Genomic DNA, 12,784 nt, shown 5'->3' with positions numbered 1-12,784 from the left:
CCCTGAGCTTCAAATGTATTCATTTGTCAGTTTGCTGTGCCAAAGGTCTCGTAGCAAAAGTCAAGAATCAGACTACTGTGAGCGTTTGAAATATGATTTTCTAGGGTTTTGCCTCTTCTTAGGGGGGCGCGTTGGCACAGTAGGTTTGGCCTGTGCCTGCTCTCTGGTGGTTCTGGGGTTTCAGTCCCGCTTGGGGTGCCTTGCGACAGACTGGCGTCCCGTCCTGGGTGTGTCCCCTCCCCCTCCAGCCTTGTGCCCTGTGTTGCCGGGTTAGGCTCCAGGTTAGGCTCCGGCTTACTGCGACGCTGCTCGGGACAAGCAGTTTCGGTCAGTGTGTGTGTGTGTTGCCTATTCTTTGTTTTTGCAGTCTCCCCACTCAAAATATTCCTCCCCATGCTTTAAACAAATACCACCCAACATCTACAACCACTTGTCCTGAGCAGGGTTGCGGTGAGGCAGAGCCTACCTGGCAACACCGGGCACAGGGTCGAGGGGACACACCCAGGATGGGATACCAGTCCGCCGCAAGGCACCCCAAGCAGGGCTCAAACCTCAGACCCACCTCACAGTGGTCACTGGCAAGATCCGCTGCACCACCATGTCCCTCCGCCCCCTTTGCTTTATACAAATATTTCAAATTTTTTCTGCAAACACATAGATTTTTCTTTTCGATGTGCTTGGTCTTGGGGGGTGCGGTGGCACAGTGGGTTGGACCACAGTCCTGCTCTCTGGTGGGTCTGAGGTTCAAGTCCCGCTTGGGGTGCCTTGTGATGGACTGGCGTCCCGTCCTGGGTGTGTCCCCTCCCCCTCCGGCCTTACGCCCTGTGTTACCGGGTAGGCTCTGGTTCCCCCGTGACCCTGTATGGGACAAGCGGTTCTGAAAATGTGTGTGTGTGTGTGTGTGTGTGTGTGCTTGGTCTTCAAACACAGCTTATGTAATAATGCCAGAATTTTCAAATAAATATCCTTATGTTTCAGTTTGTGATCCATTTATCCACCTGGCAATAAAACCCTACGTTCTGGGCATTTCACCTGTCTGTGAGACCTGGTGCACTTTTCCCATGACTTTTAAAAGCATGAAATCCATTTTTTTTCTTTAACCCATAAAGAACATACCTCTTCCTATAATGTCTGCTGGATGAGATGAAAATGAACTCGTTCTTGTATTTTTAAAGTGATGTTCACTGCAAGCACCTGGCCCCCTTGGACAAGTGGTAATTGGTGATGTATAGATGGATGGGCTAAACAGATACTGTCATGGGGGTTGTTTTGTGCTTTTGTGCACACCCACTGGCAGGACTGACGGTGAGACGTTTCACATGCCTGCAGGAGTGACCAGCACAAGAGCGGTGACATTTTTCCCAAGTGTGTTTTGATATGACTTTACCCCTGCCTGCCCTTCCTGAGAGCTTTTGCTTTTACCCACCATTGCTTAACTTCAGTAGGAGAGGAAGCAAGATAAACACAATTAGAAGGAAAGATATCAGAAAGAGACATCATTTCATTGCTTCAGTTCCTGTTAATTGGTGCCTCCTGTTCAACGAAATAAAACCGTGAATTGATGTCGGTGATAAAAAGCACAAGGCCACAGGTGCCGGTATCACAGAGAAGGAGATCAGACTGCACTTCTGGCAAATCAGTGGGTGGAGAATGGCAAAGAGAATCATGAAATGCCTCCTCCACACTGCAGTCAGACGTTCCTTTCAGTGAAACCTTAGCCATTTACCAGACACTCTATCCTTTCTGTTTCCTTGACTGGTAATTATGATTTTACTTCTGAAAATCTAAATGCTGTGTTCCTCTTACTGTATGCTTGTGTGTGAATTCAAAACTTGTGGGTTCATTGATTCTCTTTAATCTTGCCACTGAGTTGACTGCAAAAGACAGACCAAAGTCTTGTGTTTATCGGTACTTTGGGGGGTTTCCTTCAGGAAATGGTTTTTGCAAACTTGTGGATCTCCCGAGGTGAAGACTGCTGAATCTGTGAACTTCCACCACCTTGACGATGCTCTGCATCACACAAAAGTGGCCCCTTGTCGGTCCTGATAGCACTGAAGAGCGCTTCCTCCATGGTATCTGATCAGCAAGGTTGCTTAAGGCCTAGTAAGCACTAGTTTTGGAAGGAAATGTTGATTTGCGTGTAGGTGTTTTGAGCACATTTAAAAATGTCTCCTTTAAAATCTTGACACATCAACTTAATATTAAACAATTTATTTAAATAATTCAGAATGCATATTTACAAGGGTTACATGTTTTAAAATGAAAGCAGGTCACAGGAGTGAAAAAAGAGAAAAGTGCAGCCCCTGACACGTAACAACACAAGATGTACATCAGCACAAAGCCTCGTGTAGATGTACGGTTGTATACTCAATGAGTGCAAGTTCTCCACTTTCCCATGCAGAGTGTGTAAGATTGACCTCTATGCTCAGTTTCTGCACTTTGGCAACAATACAATTCATTTGTCTGTGTTTGTGTCATGATGGTGAAAGATGTTACTTTCTATTAACTTACATTTACATTTATTCATTTAGCAGACACTTTTCTCCAAAGCGATGTTCGTTTCAGCAAAAATACAATTTGTGCGTTACATTAAGAGAAAGGGACATGGATGCAGACATGTGACTCTTAAGTAAACCTAACTTTGTGTTTTCAGTGCGCTTCGGAGAAACAACACACTCCTCCTGTCATAGGAGAGAGCAGGAATGACCCCTGGCCTCTGGCCCTCAGCGTGCTACTAGAATGTACTCTGCTGGGGTCTGTCTTCACTGACCCACGAAGAAGGAGCCATGAACTTGGTGGGAATTGTAGTTCACGTCTCTTGAAGAGCCTCTACCAACCGGCCGCACTTTGCGCATGTCCACATACTCTGCATTGCCATCTGGGTCTCCCATCTCCCTCTGAAAGAGCAGTTGTTCATTTTGTTAATTAACAATAATCACGTGACTGAAAATGCAAACTACTCACAGAAAGATGAGGTTCAAGCCTTTTAGCATCTGAAACTCATTCTTTGTATAAGAACAAGTTGTCAGAAGATCAGTTCAGTCATAATTTGACATTTAGAGTAAGAACAATTCAAAGAGTAAAAACTGATATTAGTATAATGGATACACCTTCATGCAGTTACTCATGTGATGCACATTGGTTCGTATGCTGGAATGTGACAAATTAACTATGCTTTACAATCACGTGTTTGTTTCCAAATGTCTCCTTCTGTCAATGTAATGCACTCATTGTATTTTTCTCTGAGATATATGTCAGTTTGGATAAAAATATCTGCTAAATGAGTAAATGTAAATGTAATAACCCTGTCATACTTTTGGTTATGCATATGGTCTATTAGGTAACTTGGTTACGTCATTTCAAAATACCACAGTCTGCCCTATGCTACAAACCACAGATTTTTTAGGTACACCATGTCAAAAGAAGTAAGGCGTGTGAAGTTGTATGAAGAAGTTGTAAAAGACTCATGTTAATTTTTAAATAATTTCTAGACATTCTCTACTGGACTGATGGTTGCAGAAAAAAAGGTTTTTGGTTTACATTTTTTTTCTTTTGAAGACAGTTGACCCATTTTTCTTCAACCATCACACTCCATAACTGTCTTCCAATGACCTGCTTATTTTCTTCAAACCTCATAGACAGTAAAAATATAACATGACTACAAAATAGACTAATTGGACCCATTAAACAAGGACAAGAAGGAAGGAATTTATTTTGTGCTTTGGGCATTGTTTTTAGCAAGTGCTAATGTTGCAGTAAGAGCAGTTCTTTACAGAGACGGTTGTTTCTATGCGATGTGTTAAAGCCCCTTTAAGAAATTTAAACAACTACATGTTTATCCTATTCCTAGAATGCCTTACCTTCAACATTATGTAGGCACAGGTGAGAGACAAGCTGCAGACACAGAATAATGCTGCCACTCCAATCAGAATCCATGTCAGCAGGCTGGATTCTGTACAGTGAGACCCTTTAAGACACAAATATGGACATCTGAGGGCACGTCAGTATGTCAGACTCAGTCACACAATCCGAGCAGCATGAGACTTCTTCATAAACAGCAAAGCAATGATGAAAACAGCTGCGAGGTCTCAAGAATGACAACAGGAAAGAGGGAAAGTAGATTTTCACTCAAATCAAAAAGCAGATTAAATACTGTCTTTGTGAAACATACCACTGATACAGTAAGGTAAATAATATCTGCTGGTCAAGATTGTTTTGAATGGACAGTCTTGGTACTACTTAGTTGCATGAAATCTTATGCATCCTATTTGTGCTCCCATTGTGCTTTAAGTTGTTGATGCTTTTCTTCAGAGGAGCTTACAATGATTTAGCCATTTGTTGAGCTGGGTAATTTTTACTGGAGCAATTTAGAGTACCTTGATCAAGGGTACTACAGCAGGAACTGGGATTCAAATCTGGGTCCCTTGAAACCAAAGGTAGCAGCTTTAACCACCATCCTACCTGTTTCCATCTTTGTTATAGAGATTGTTTAATGAACTGTCCAATTGAGAGATGTCTATATTTAATTTTTACATACCTATAGGCTTGTTGATTAACATTATTAATTTAGCTGACACTTTTATCCAAAGCAACTCACAATCCTCAGCATTCTACAATTAGTGACCTGTTCATACAGCTGGGTATTTTTAACTGGAACAATTTGGGGTAAGTGCCTTGATCAAGGGTACTACTGCAGTAGGCAGGATTCAAACCTACAACCTTCAGCTCTAAATACGGCAACTCCAACCACAACCGTGCCACTCTCTTTGTTAGAGGGAGTCTGAGATTGTTTAATGAACTCTTCAGTTATGAGATGTCTGTTTTCATTATTTACATCTCTATGGCATGCAGATAGATGATAGAATTAAATTTCTATTTTTTTTAAAATAAGTTAATATTAAATTTTTGCACTTGCCGCATTGTCATGACATATGCAACTTAGTGGAGCTCATTGGTTGGGTAGAGCTTGTATTAACATTTATTCATTTTGTTGATACTTTTCTCCAAAGCAACTTACAGTGTTATTATTTACTCATTTATACAGCTGAGTCATTTTTGCTGGAGTAATTTTAGGATAAGTACCTTGCTCAAGGGTGTTATAGCTGGAGGCAAGATTCAAACCTGCAACTTTTGGGACCAAAGGCAACAGTACTAAGCTACCAGCTTTCTTTACCCTGTTTATTTACCCTATAAAGTAAGGGTACAGCTTGTTGTACGAAGTTGTACAAAGTACAATTGTACAGTTGTAGAAACAGTTGTACAAAGTACAACTTACCCTATTAAATGTTCAACATTCATGCAGTGTGTTGACGCTGTACAACCTTGTTTTATTCTTATCAGGACTGTTGTTTAAATTGAAAATTAAATTTGACTGTAAAAGTCAGTGATAATTTCAAGCTGAGAGGAAGCTGAAATTTAAGAAAATGTGACATGTTAATTGCAACTTGTTATTTTAAAATGATATGTAAGTGTTCAAATGAGCAGCAAACAACCTGGAGATGAAAGACACAGACTGTGACCGGAAGATCACCCAGGAGTCATGCCGTTGGACCCTTCTGTCAGGTAACTTTAATTGCAAAGCTGTGCTAACGTATGGAACTGTAAGTAACATTTTTTTCAGAGCGAAAGATAGAAGAGAAAGTTTTATGAGTTGTGAATGTTTGATGGGATCATTAGTTTGGTTTTAACTTTCTGTTGCCTTTTGTTGCGTATGTCTTGTGTCAGGGAGAGAAATACTCACCTGGGTACACTATGGTTCCTGTCCCTTGCTTTTCAACGATGGGAACTGGCTTCTCCCTGGTGAACTTACAAATGTAAATGTCAAAGTGGTCTGATTCCAAATTGGTGAGGGTGAATTCTACCCTTTTCCAGTCCTTCTGCTTCACAATACAGTTTTCTTTTGAGGTCCCGTGCTCTGAAGCCATGCAGAACCATTCACTGTCGCTTTCCTTCTCCAGCTTCATCTCCAGCTTCCAGTCTTTGGTGTCATTCTTGCTGCATTCACATACAATTGTAACCGAGCCGTTGGGGCTGATCCCAATCCTTCTAGACTGCTTCACCTGAAACTCTGCAGAGGGGATCACGGTGAGTCATTTATTCAGTCTGGATCACAGTGACATGGAGCCAGTTCTAGGAAGAGCAGGATGTGGGGGTAAGGTACCCCATGGGTGGGATGCCATGTCATAGGGAACACATAGGCTAATATACTAAGGGGCAATTCACTATCACCATACCGGCTTAATACTGTCTCTTTGGAATGTGAGACATAGCTGTGATACCCTACAAGTATCTGCCCAAGCGTATGGGTGTTAAGTACAACTCATCACATACACAAGTCAAGTTTGAGCCGGCGTCCATGGAGCTGACAGCCTCCTTCACTGAGCCACTAAGTTGGCTTGGATACCTTCAGTGTTGCAATTTTCTCTTAAAACTTTAATTTAAAATACACTGATCTCAAGGTTGTGACTATGTGGCAACTAAATAACACAAAAAATGTATATATATCTATAATTGTAGGATTATTACATGTGAAAACATTCACATTTTAATCAGTTTCCTACAACTGTCTGTTGACTCTTTTGATGAAAGCTTGTTTTCTGATGTTTTTGCATTCATTTATATTCATACAAATATTTGTGTGTATGAGATCTTTAAATGTCCCTGAAAAACTACGCTAAAAGAGACAAGACAATATATTGAGTAAAAAAGCGAAAACCTACCGTTGTCAATGGCCAGGATGAGGGGAAGAAAGAGCACAGCGGCAAGTGTAGATGCCATTTCAGACTGACTCTAATTGACCGAGTGTCTTCTTCTAAATTGCCAGGACGGATGTGACCGTGTCATAGGAAAAGCCTGAATGTGATTTATCTTCCACTTTTGTTGTTGCAAACCCTGCCCTCTCTCTCTCTCTATGTGTGTCATTGTGGAAACAAGTGCAGGAAATGGCACATGGGGGATGGTGTTTGTGACTTGTTTTTTTTTTTTTTTTTTTTTTTTTTACAGATAAAAATTTCCCGTCTTTCTCACTCGCGCAATTAATACCTCAGGTCACGATAAAGGACCGCCATCTGTGGCGTGCGCTAGATCCTTGTGCAAGAAAACCTCCCGGTGAAGCTGCTGTCTAAGAACCAGAGGTACCTAACTCGGTTTACATGGTCAGCGGTGGAGACCGAAGACCGCGTTTCTGGTTCATATGAGTTCACTTTCAAAGAGCACAGCTAATTTCATAAACACCAAACAACCTGGCAATATGATGGCGGTGTGCGGGCGAGTTAGCCGTAGAATCCTGTCCCTGTGAAATAGCTGTTAAAATGCTCCAGTCAGTGTATGAAACACAGAAAAAGGTAAACCTACTGGAAGTTGTGTTAGGACCTCTTAGGCCTCTTTTGTGACGAGTTAGAATGCACATAATATGATACCGGGACGAGAAAAATCTGAAATGGGTTAAGGCCTATGAAATCCCATTGTATGTTACGCAATGCTGCTGAAGACTAATTCGGTCTTTGCTTAAATTATTCGGATCTGTGTAGCTGCTTGACTAGAAAGAACATCTCAGCTTCACCAGGATGACTCTGTGTGTATATTAGTTGTCTCATTCAAAGTGTGGCGTATGACCTGTCCATCCCACATCCTGTTTTGAAGATTTCTTTGAAACTCGCGTTGCAAGCGACTTCAAAACTGAGAACATCGAGGACCACGAAGCTGACAGTCAGCGAAAGTGTGTTGTGCAGACAGCTCTCTCGGTGAACTATTCTCTCTGTTCACGATTTCTCTTGCAAAGCACTTTTTTGTGCCATGTTCCTATGTGTTCTTTTCTGGCGTTCGTCGTGGAAGGTGATGCATAAAGTGCGAATGTTCAACAAAAGTGAATATGTATAAAATACTCAGCAACGAGCTAAGAAGAAAGAATTATCTGAGCTATGAGATGCATGTTTTGCTATCCACTGCTTGGTGAAGCATATGACCTTGAATATGATAAAAAGAAAGATCCGGAAGATTCTGTTCAGTGGGACGTGCTGAGGAACATGTTAGTCGACCAAGGTTTCACTGACTTTTCCAGTCACCTGTTATAAAGCTGTATCCAAATTTCTTTTGCCACATGCGTCATTGCTCCACAATATTGACACATTAAACAAAGCTGATGTTTTACTCAGTGTTATGGTTTTATTGTGATATTTTAAATAGAAGAAGACAGCACTGTCACACTGAACCCATACTCAACAGAAAAGACATGTACAAAACACATACATTCCTCATCGAACATGACGTGGGACGTTTTTTTTTTTTCCCTCCCAGAAACTTCACCACGTCACCCTTAGCGGAAGCTGCTGAAGGCAGCCCTCAGGTGTACCGCCCCCTGCTGGCACTGGTAGGTCACCGCTCAATGACCGAAAACGAACAGACGTTCAACACGTCTCCGGATCTTATGTGCAGCAGAAGAAAATGAATACAGAACAATAAGAAGTCCATATGACAGAGTAAGATAATACGCCTTTCTAGTGGCACTCAGGAAACCACAAAATATTGTGGGTAAATTCATGCATAATAGTTCTGACACTATGTGTTCACATGAGAGATTTCACTACAGCTGCCCAGTGAAAAATACATTCCTTGCATATATTATATGTCATAAAGCCCTTTACCAATGTTATGTTTCTTCTTTTGAAAGGTTATTTACTGGTATAGCTGCATTCACGATGCCATCTAACTTCACATTGTAAAGTAAACAAGATCTGATACATGAAGTAACATATAATGTTAACTAGAGAAAGTCGTCGGATTGTGCCCTCTGATGCTCTTCCACAAAATAAATTCTCGGCGGGGAACATCACAGGAAGTTCTCATAACCATTTTTGCAGTCCAGTTTCTTTGGAGGCACAGGAGGGATGCCGATGAATTCTCTCCTCCTGTACTTCATGGTCAGAACCTGCATACACAAGAGTGAAGCAAGGACAGTTAGCGCCCGTGTTCCTATCTGTGGCAGCGTTTGAGCAAATATGAACACAGATGCAAAAAAAAAAAGAGAAAGTTAACAGAACTAAGATAATAGCAACATATTGTGCTTTGGTTTGGCCGGGTCTGGGGTTTGAGTCCCGCTTTGGATGCCTTGTGATGGACTGGCATCCCATCCTGGGTGTGTCCCCTCCCCCTTCAGCCTTGCGCCCCGTGTTGCCGGGTTAGGCTCCGGTTCGAGGCGACCCGGACCGCTCAAGACAAGCGGTTGCAGACATTGGTTGGTTGGGTTGGTATTTTGCCGTAAATAATATTCAGCTTGTTACAGAAATCAGCGTCTGATCACTCTGTGTAACGGTGTTAACATTTTTACATGGTGATTCTCAGCCCTGCTTTCATGGCTCGCGGTGTGATTTTTCTGCACGTTCCATAGCTGTCAGCCTCAGTGGTCGATAATGTCAGTAGAGGCAAGACTTACATTACTTTAATCAACGCACACACACACACATTTTCAGAACCGCTTGTCCCATACGAGGTCGCGGTGAACCGGAGCCTACCCGGTGACACAGGGCGTAAGGCCAGAGGGGGAGGGGACATACCCAGGACGGGACGCCAGTCCATCGCAAGGCACCCCAAGCGGGACTCGAACCCCAGACCCACCGGAAAGCAGGACTGTGGTCCAACCCACCGCACCACTGCACCCCCTACTTTAATCAACATAATTTAGTAATTGTAAGCCTTCAGGTTGGCTCTAAGCCCACGTGCAGCGTGTGCTACCAGGACCACATCTGAGAATAAGTAAAAAAGATGTTGTTAAAGAGGTAAAAAGAGGCAGACTCACTTTGTAGCCAACTGCGGTGATGATGATGATGATGATTATGATGAAAGCAAATATAGCCCAAGGTAGAATACATGCCGCCTCGGAGGTTTCTTGCCTGTCAGCGAGGAATTTCTCAGCAGGTTCTGGACAGTCGAGCTCCTCTGTAGAATGGCACAAGTGAGAGCCGTTGGTACAAACACTGAGCCGGGAAGGCACACGTCATTCACCCCGTATCTCTCTGTGGCTGTTAAAGTCGCAGTTTTGAGTGCAGACCGACAAGTGAGCGCACGGTTGAAAAGAAATCGAACTAAGGTAATGAGAAGATGCTCAAGCAATGACGGCAACTGCTTCTGTAATTGCTGTGTGTGTGTGATGTCGCTGGTTAGAGCTGGGGTCTGGGTGCACCCCTTCTCACCAGGAAGCGTGTGATCAGTAAACCACACGCAACCGCCTCACTGTCTTAGGTGGTTTCTGGGCAGCTCTCAAAATTGGCAGTTCACATAAACACCAACTGTTATGCGAATGTGACAATGACTGCCTCCACCAAAAGGGTGGAAAATTGTCGCGGAGGAAAAGATTATTGTGCAAGTATTCATTTCAGTATGATATAAATGAGTGTACTGAGATCAGCTAACCCATATGCAGGGCTGCACGCGGAGCTCAGGTCCTGTAGAGCTTTTCCTAAAACTGTCCAGCAGACCAGGTCCCAGATGTCTCAATAACACACCGCTGCAAAGAACTGAGTGTGACTGACGCGAAGGGCTGTTACTGGAGAGCCGGTGACTATCGTCCGCCGCTTCAGCTTTTCCCTCGATCCTATGTTAGTCCCATACACCGGCAGCCGTAAATTTACCTACAAATATTAATAAAGGAAAGGATGAGTATCGTGGCAGCGTGTGGCTTTGGGGTATTCACCTGGTATGTAGAGCAAGGTTCCATTGCCAAGTCCCAGCAGGTATGGAGGGGGGTACAGGACCTCGATTACACACTGGTACAGGTCGGTGTCATGCCCAACAAGGCCAGAGATGGTGATGTCCACGCTGCCTGGTTGGATGTGCCCCCTGCACCGCACCTGGCCGTGGGTCTCGAAGAGGGACTGCGAGGTGTTGAAGGATGAGTAGCACACCTCCTGCTTCCTGTCCATTCCACGGTACAGAGTGAACTGCACCTCTTCTGGCTGGTCCTTGGTTTGGTAGAAGCAGCGCAGAGTTGCCTCCTTGCCTTTGCCTACGACCCGGTAGGGCTGATAAACATGTAGAGCTGAGGGGAGTTAGAAGAAGGGTGATCGATGAGAAAAGTCACGGTCAAGGAATCTGGTCTTCCCAGTGAGCACCATCCCAGTTTTCCCAAGAGGACACACACAGTCACTGAAGAAGTAGAGATACTCACCCCATCCTGCGTGGAGCCAGAGGCTAATGAGGCTTATTAACCCGATAGTCATCATGGTTACTTGTGTCTGTCGCAAGAAGCATTTAACTGTGCCGCTTTATACTGTGAATTGTTTTGGAAAGCTTTATGACATCAGCTGTGTGGTTGTACATCTTAGCAGGAAGAGCGAGATGTGCCAGTAAAGTTCTTTTTACATACTGGTTGGTTCTCAACATCTTCCTTAACCACACGGAAAATGCATAATCTGCAAAATGAATATTAAACTCATCTCATGCTCGTTGCTTGGGAGTGGAGCGTCAGACAGAAAATGCAGATTTTGAGGTTTTTGTTTGAAGTCAGCCGTCTAACATTTCTACTTTTGTTCTGATGTCTTGCTATTTTTTTGCAAACTGGTTTTCGTGAAACAAAAAAAAAATTCAAAGCTCACTCTATTAGATCAAGATTTTCCTTGCTCTGCATTTTCTACTGAGGGCCCCTTATGCGAATAGTGTCAACCAGGCAGCTCTAGCAGCCGTGCACACATGGTTTCATGTCTTTCACAGAACAGTGCCAGATAATAATATTCTTTTGGTTTGGTGGAATTTTGACTCCAGGAACACAAGGTGTGGAAAAAGCTAATGCTGGAAAGGAGACAGAGACTGGGAGCAGAGCTGTTGTTAATGAGAAGCTTGTTCCACGGTTTTGGCGCAACGAGACAGAATGGAAGATCTTTTCAAACAGGTCGTGGGAAGGGAGCTGCCAGTGGTGGAAAAGACATTACAAGCTGGATGGTTATGTAGCAGAACCATGGTGAGGGCCTTCAGCTGGATCCTGGTAGTGATGGTAGCCAGTGGAGAGAGTGGAGCAGAGTAGTGGTGCTTGTGCAGTAAGGATCATTGTACATTCCACCAGTGGAAGCATTCCCAATGAGCTGCGGAGGACCGATGGCTAATGTTGGAAAGACATACCAGCAGGGTGGCAAGGACCAGATAACCAAAACCTTGGCTTGGTTCTAGATGAATCTCTTCCCTCCAGTCATGACATGATTTATCTGGTCCAAGACTGGTCATTTTAGTAGGACCAGTGAGGAGCTACGGGAAGTCAAGGAGGGTCTAGAAGGGGGTAGGTAGAGGTTGTGGTGATCATTCCTGGGTTATGACCTTGTGTCATTACTGGTGTTTTAGTGTAGGCTTGTTTGCTGCCTTGTTTCAGATGTCCCTCTGATGTGAAAATCATTAAAAACATTGCAGATCTTAGATAACTAGGGAAATGTGTTGCTTTTCTTTTGTTGTAGCTCCTCTAGTAGGCGTTGCCGCTGATGATCAAATCCTGTAAAAACATCATTTCAGGAGGCATTCACAGGTAAAACCTTTGGCCCATTTGTCAATCATACACAGTGTATATAAACTCCTACTAACCTCCTCACTCCCACATGCATTGTCTTCTGCAAACGCACCACCAACACACCTCCAGCTCCCATTTGTCTTGTCTCTTTATCTGAGGTGCAAGCTCTCCAGTGGACCCCTGCAGTCCACCATGCACTGCAGGAGTCTAATACTGTAGTTCCGAAAGACCCGTGTGAATATCGATAGGCAAAATTTTTACCAGAGTATGAACAGGCAAAAAATGCAAGGGATTTTTAAG

The 12,784-nt window shown here is 43.5% G+C and overlaps 2 protein-coding genes across 2 annotated transcripts; both read right to left on the bottom strand.

Annotated features, from left to right (window-relative positions):
- Positions 1-2,590: 2,590 nt before the first annotated feature.
- Positions 2,591-6,879, bottom strand: LOC108920623 (uncharacterized). Its single transcript, XM_018729524.2, has 4 exons — positions 6,720-6,879; positions 5,741-6,067; positions 3,861-3,967; positions 2,591-2,897 (listed from the first exon to the last, which is right to left on the bottom strand). Exons 1-4 carry the CDS (start codon positions 6,775-6,777, stop codon positions 2,763-2,765), a joined length of 627 nt encoding a protein of 208 aa, XP_018585040.1. The 5' UTR covers positions 6,778-6,879; the 3' UTR covers positions 2,591-2,762.
- A 1,275-nt stretch (positions 6,880-8,154) lies between these two features.
- cd28 (CD28 molecule) lies at positions 8,155-11,292 on the bottom strand. The gene is made up of 4 exons (XM_018729523.2): positions 11,162-11,292; positions 10,688-11,032; positions 9,794-9,933; positions 8,155-8,926 (listed from the first exon to the last, which is right to left on the bottom strand). Exons 1-4 carry the CDS (start codon positions 11,214-11,216, stop codon positions 8,828-8,830), a joined length of 639 nt encoding a protein of 212 aa, XP_018585039.2. The 5' UTR covers positions 11,217-11,292; the 3' UTR covers positions 8,155-8,827.
- Between the last annotated feature and the right edge of the window lie 1,492 nt (positions 11,293-12,784).

The sequence above is a fragment of the Scleropages formosus genome, chromosome 12 (genome assembly GCF_900964775.1).
Source record: "Scleropages formosus chromosome 12, fSclFor1.1, whole genome shotgun sequence".
In the NCBI taxonomy this organism is placed as follows: Eukaryota; Metazoa; Chordata; class Actinopteri; order Osteoglossiformes; family Osteoglossidae; genus Scleropages; species Scleropages formosus.
Note: the sequence above shows the minus strand (reverse complement) of the source record. Positions and strands in the feature narration are given on the sequence as shown.

Bases quoted from the DNA above. Each gene is read 5' to 3' on its own strand.
- LOC108920623 (XM_018729524.2), bottom strand. From the start codon at position 6,777: ATGGCATCTACACTTGCCGCTGTGCTCTTTCTTCCCCTCATCCTGGCC. The intron at 6,068-6,719 runs GTAGGTTTTCGC...TCCCCTCTGCAG, and splicing joins CATCCTGGCCATTGACAACG to AGTTTCAGGTGAAGCAGTCT. The intron at 2,898-3,860 runs GTAAGGCATTCT...CTGCTCTTTCAG, and splicing joins GTGCCTACATAATGTTGAAG to AGGGAGATGGGAGACCCAGA.
- cd28 (XM_018729523.2), bottom strand. From the start codon at position 11,216: ATGATGACTATCGGGTTAATAAGCCTCATTAGCCTCTGGCTCCACGCA. The intron at 11,033-11,161 runs GTGAGTATCTCT...AACTCCCCTCAG, and splicing joins CTGGCTCCACGCAGGATGGG to CTCTACATGTTTATCAGCCC. The intron at 9,934-10,687 runs GTGAATACCCCA...GCCATTCTACAG, and splicing joins AACCTTGCTCTACATACCAG to AGGAGCTCGACTGTCCAGAA.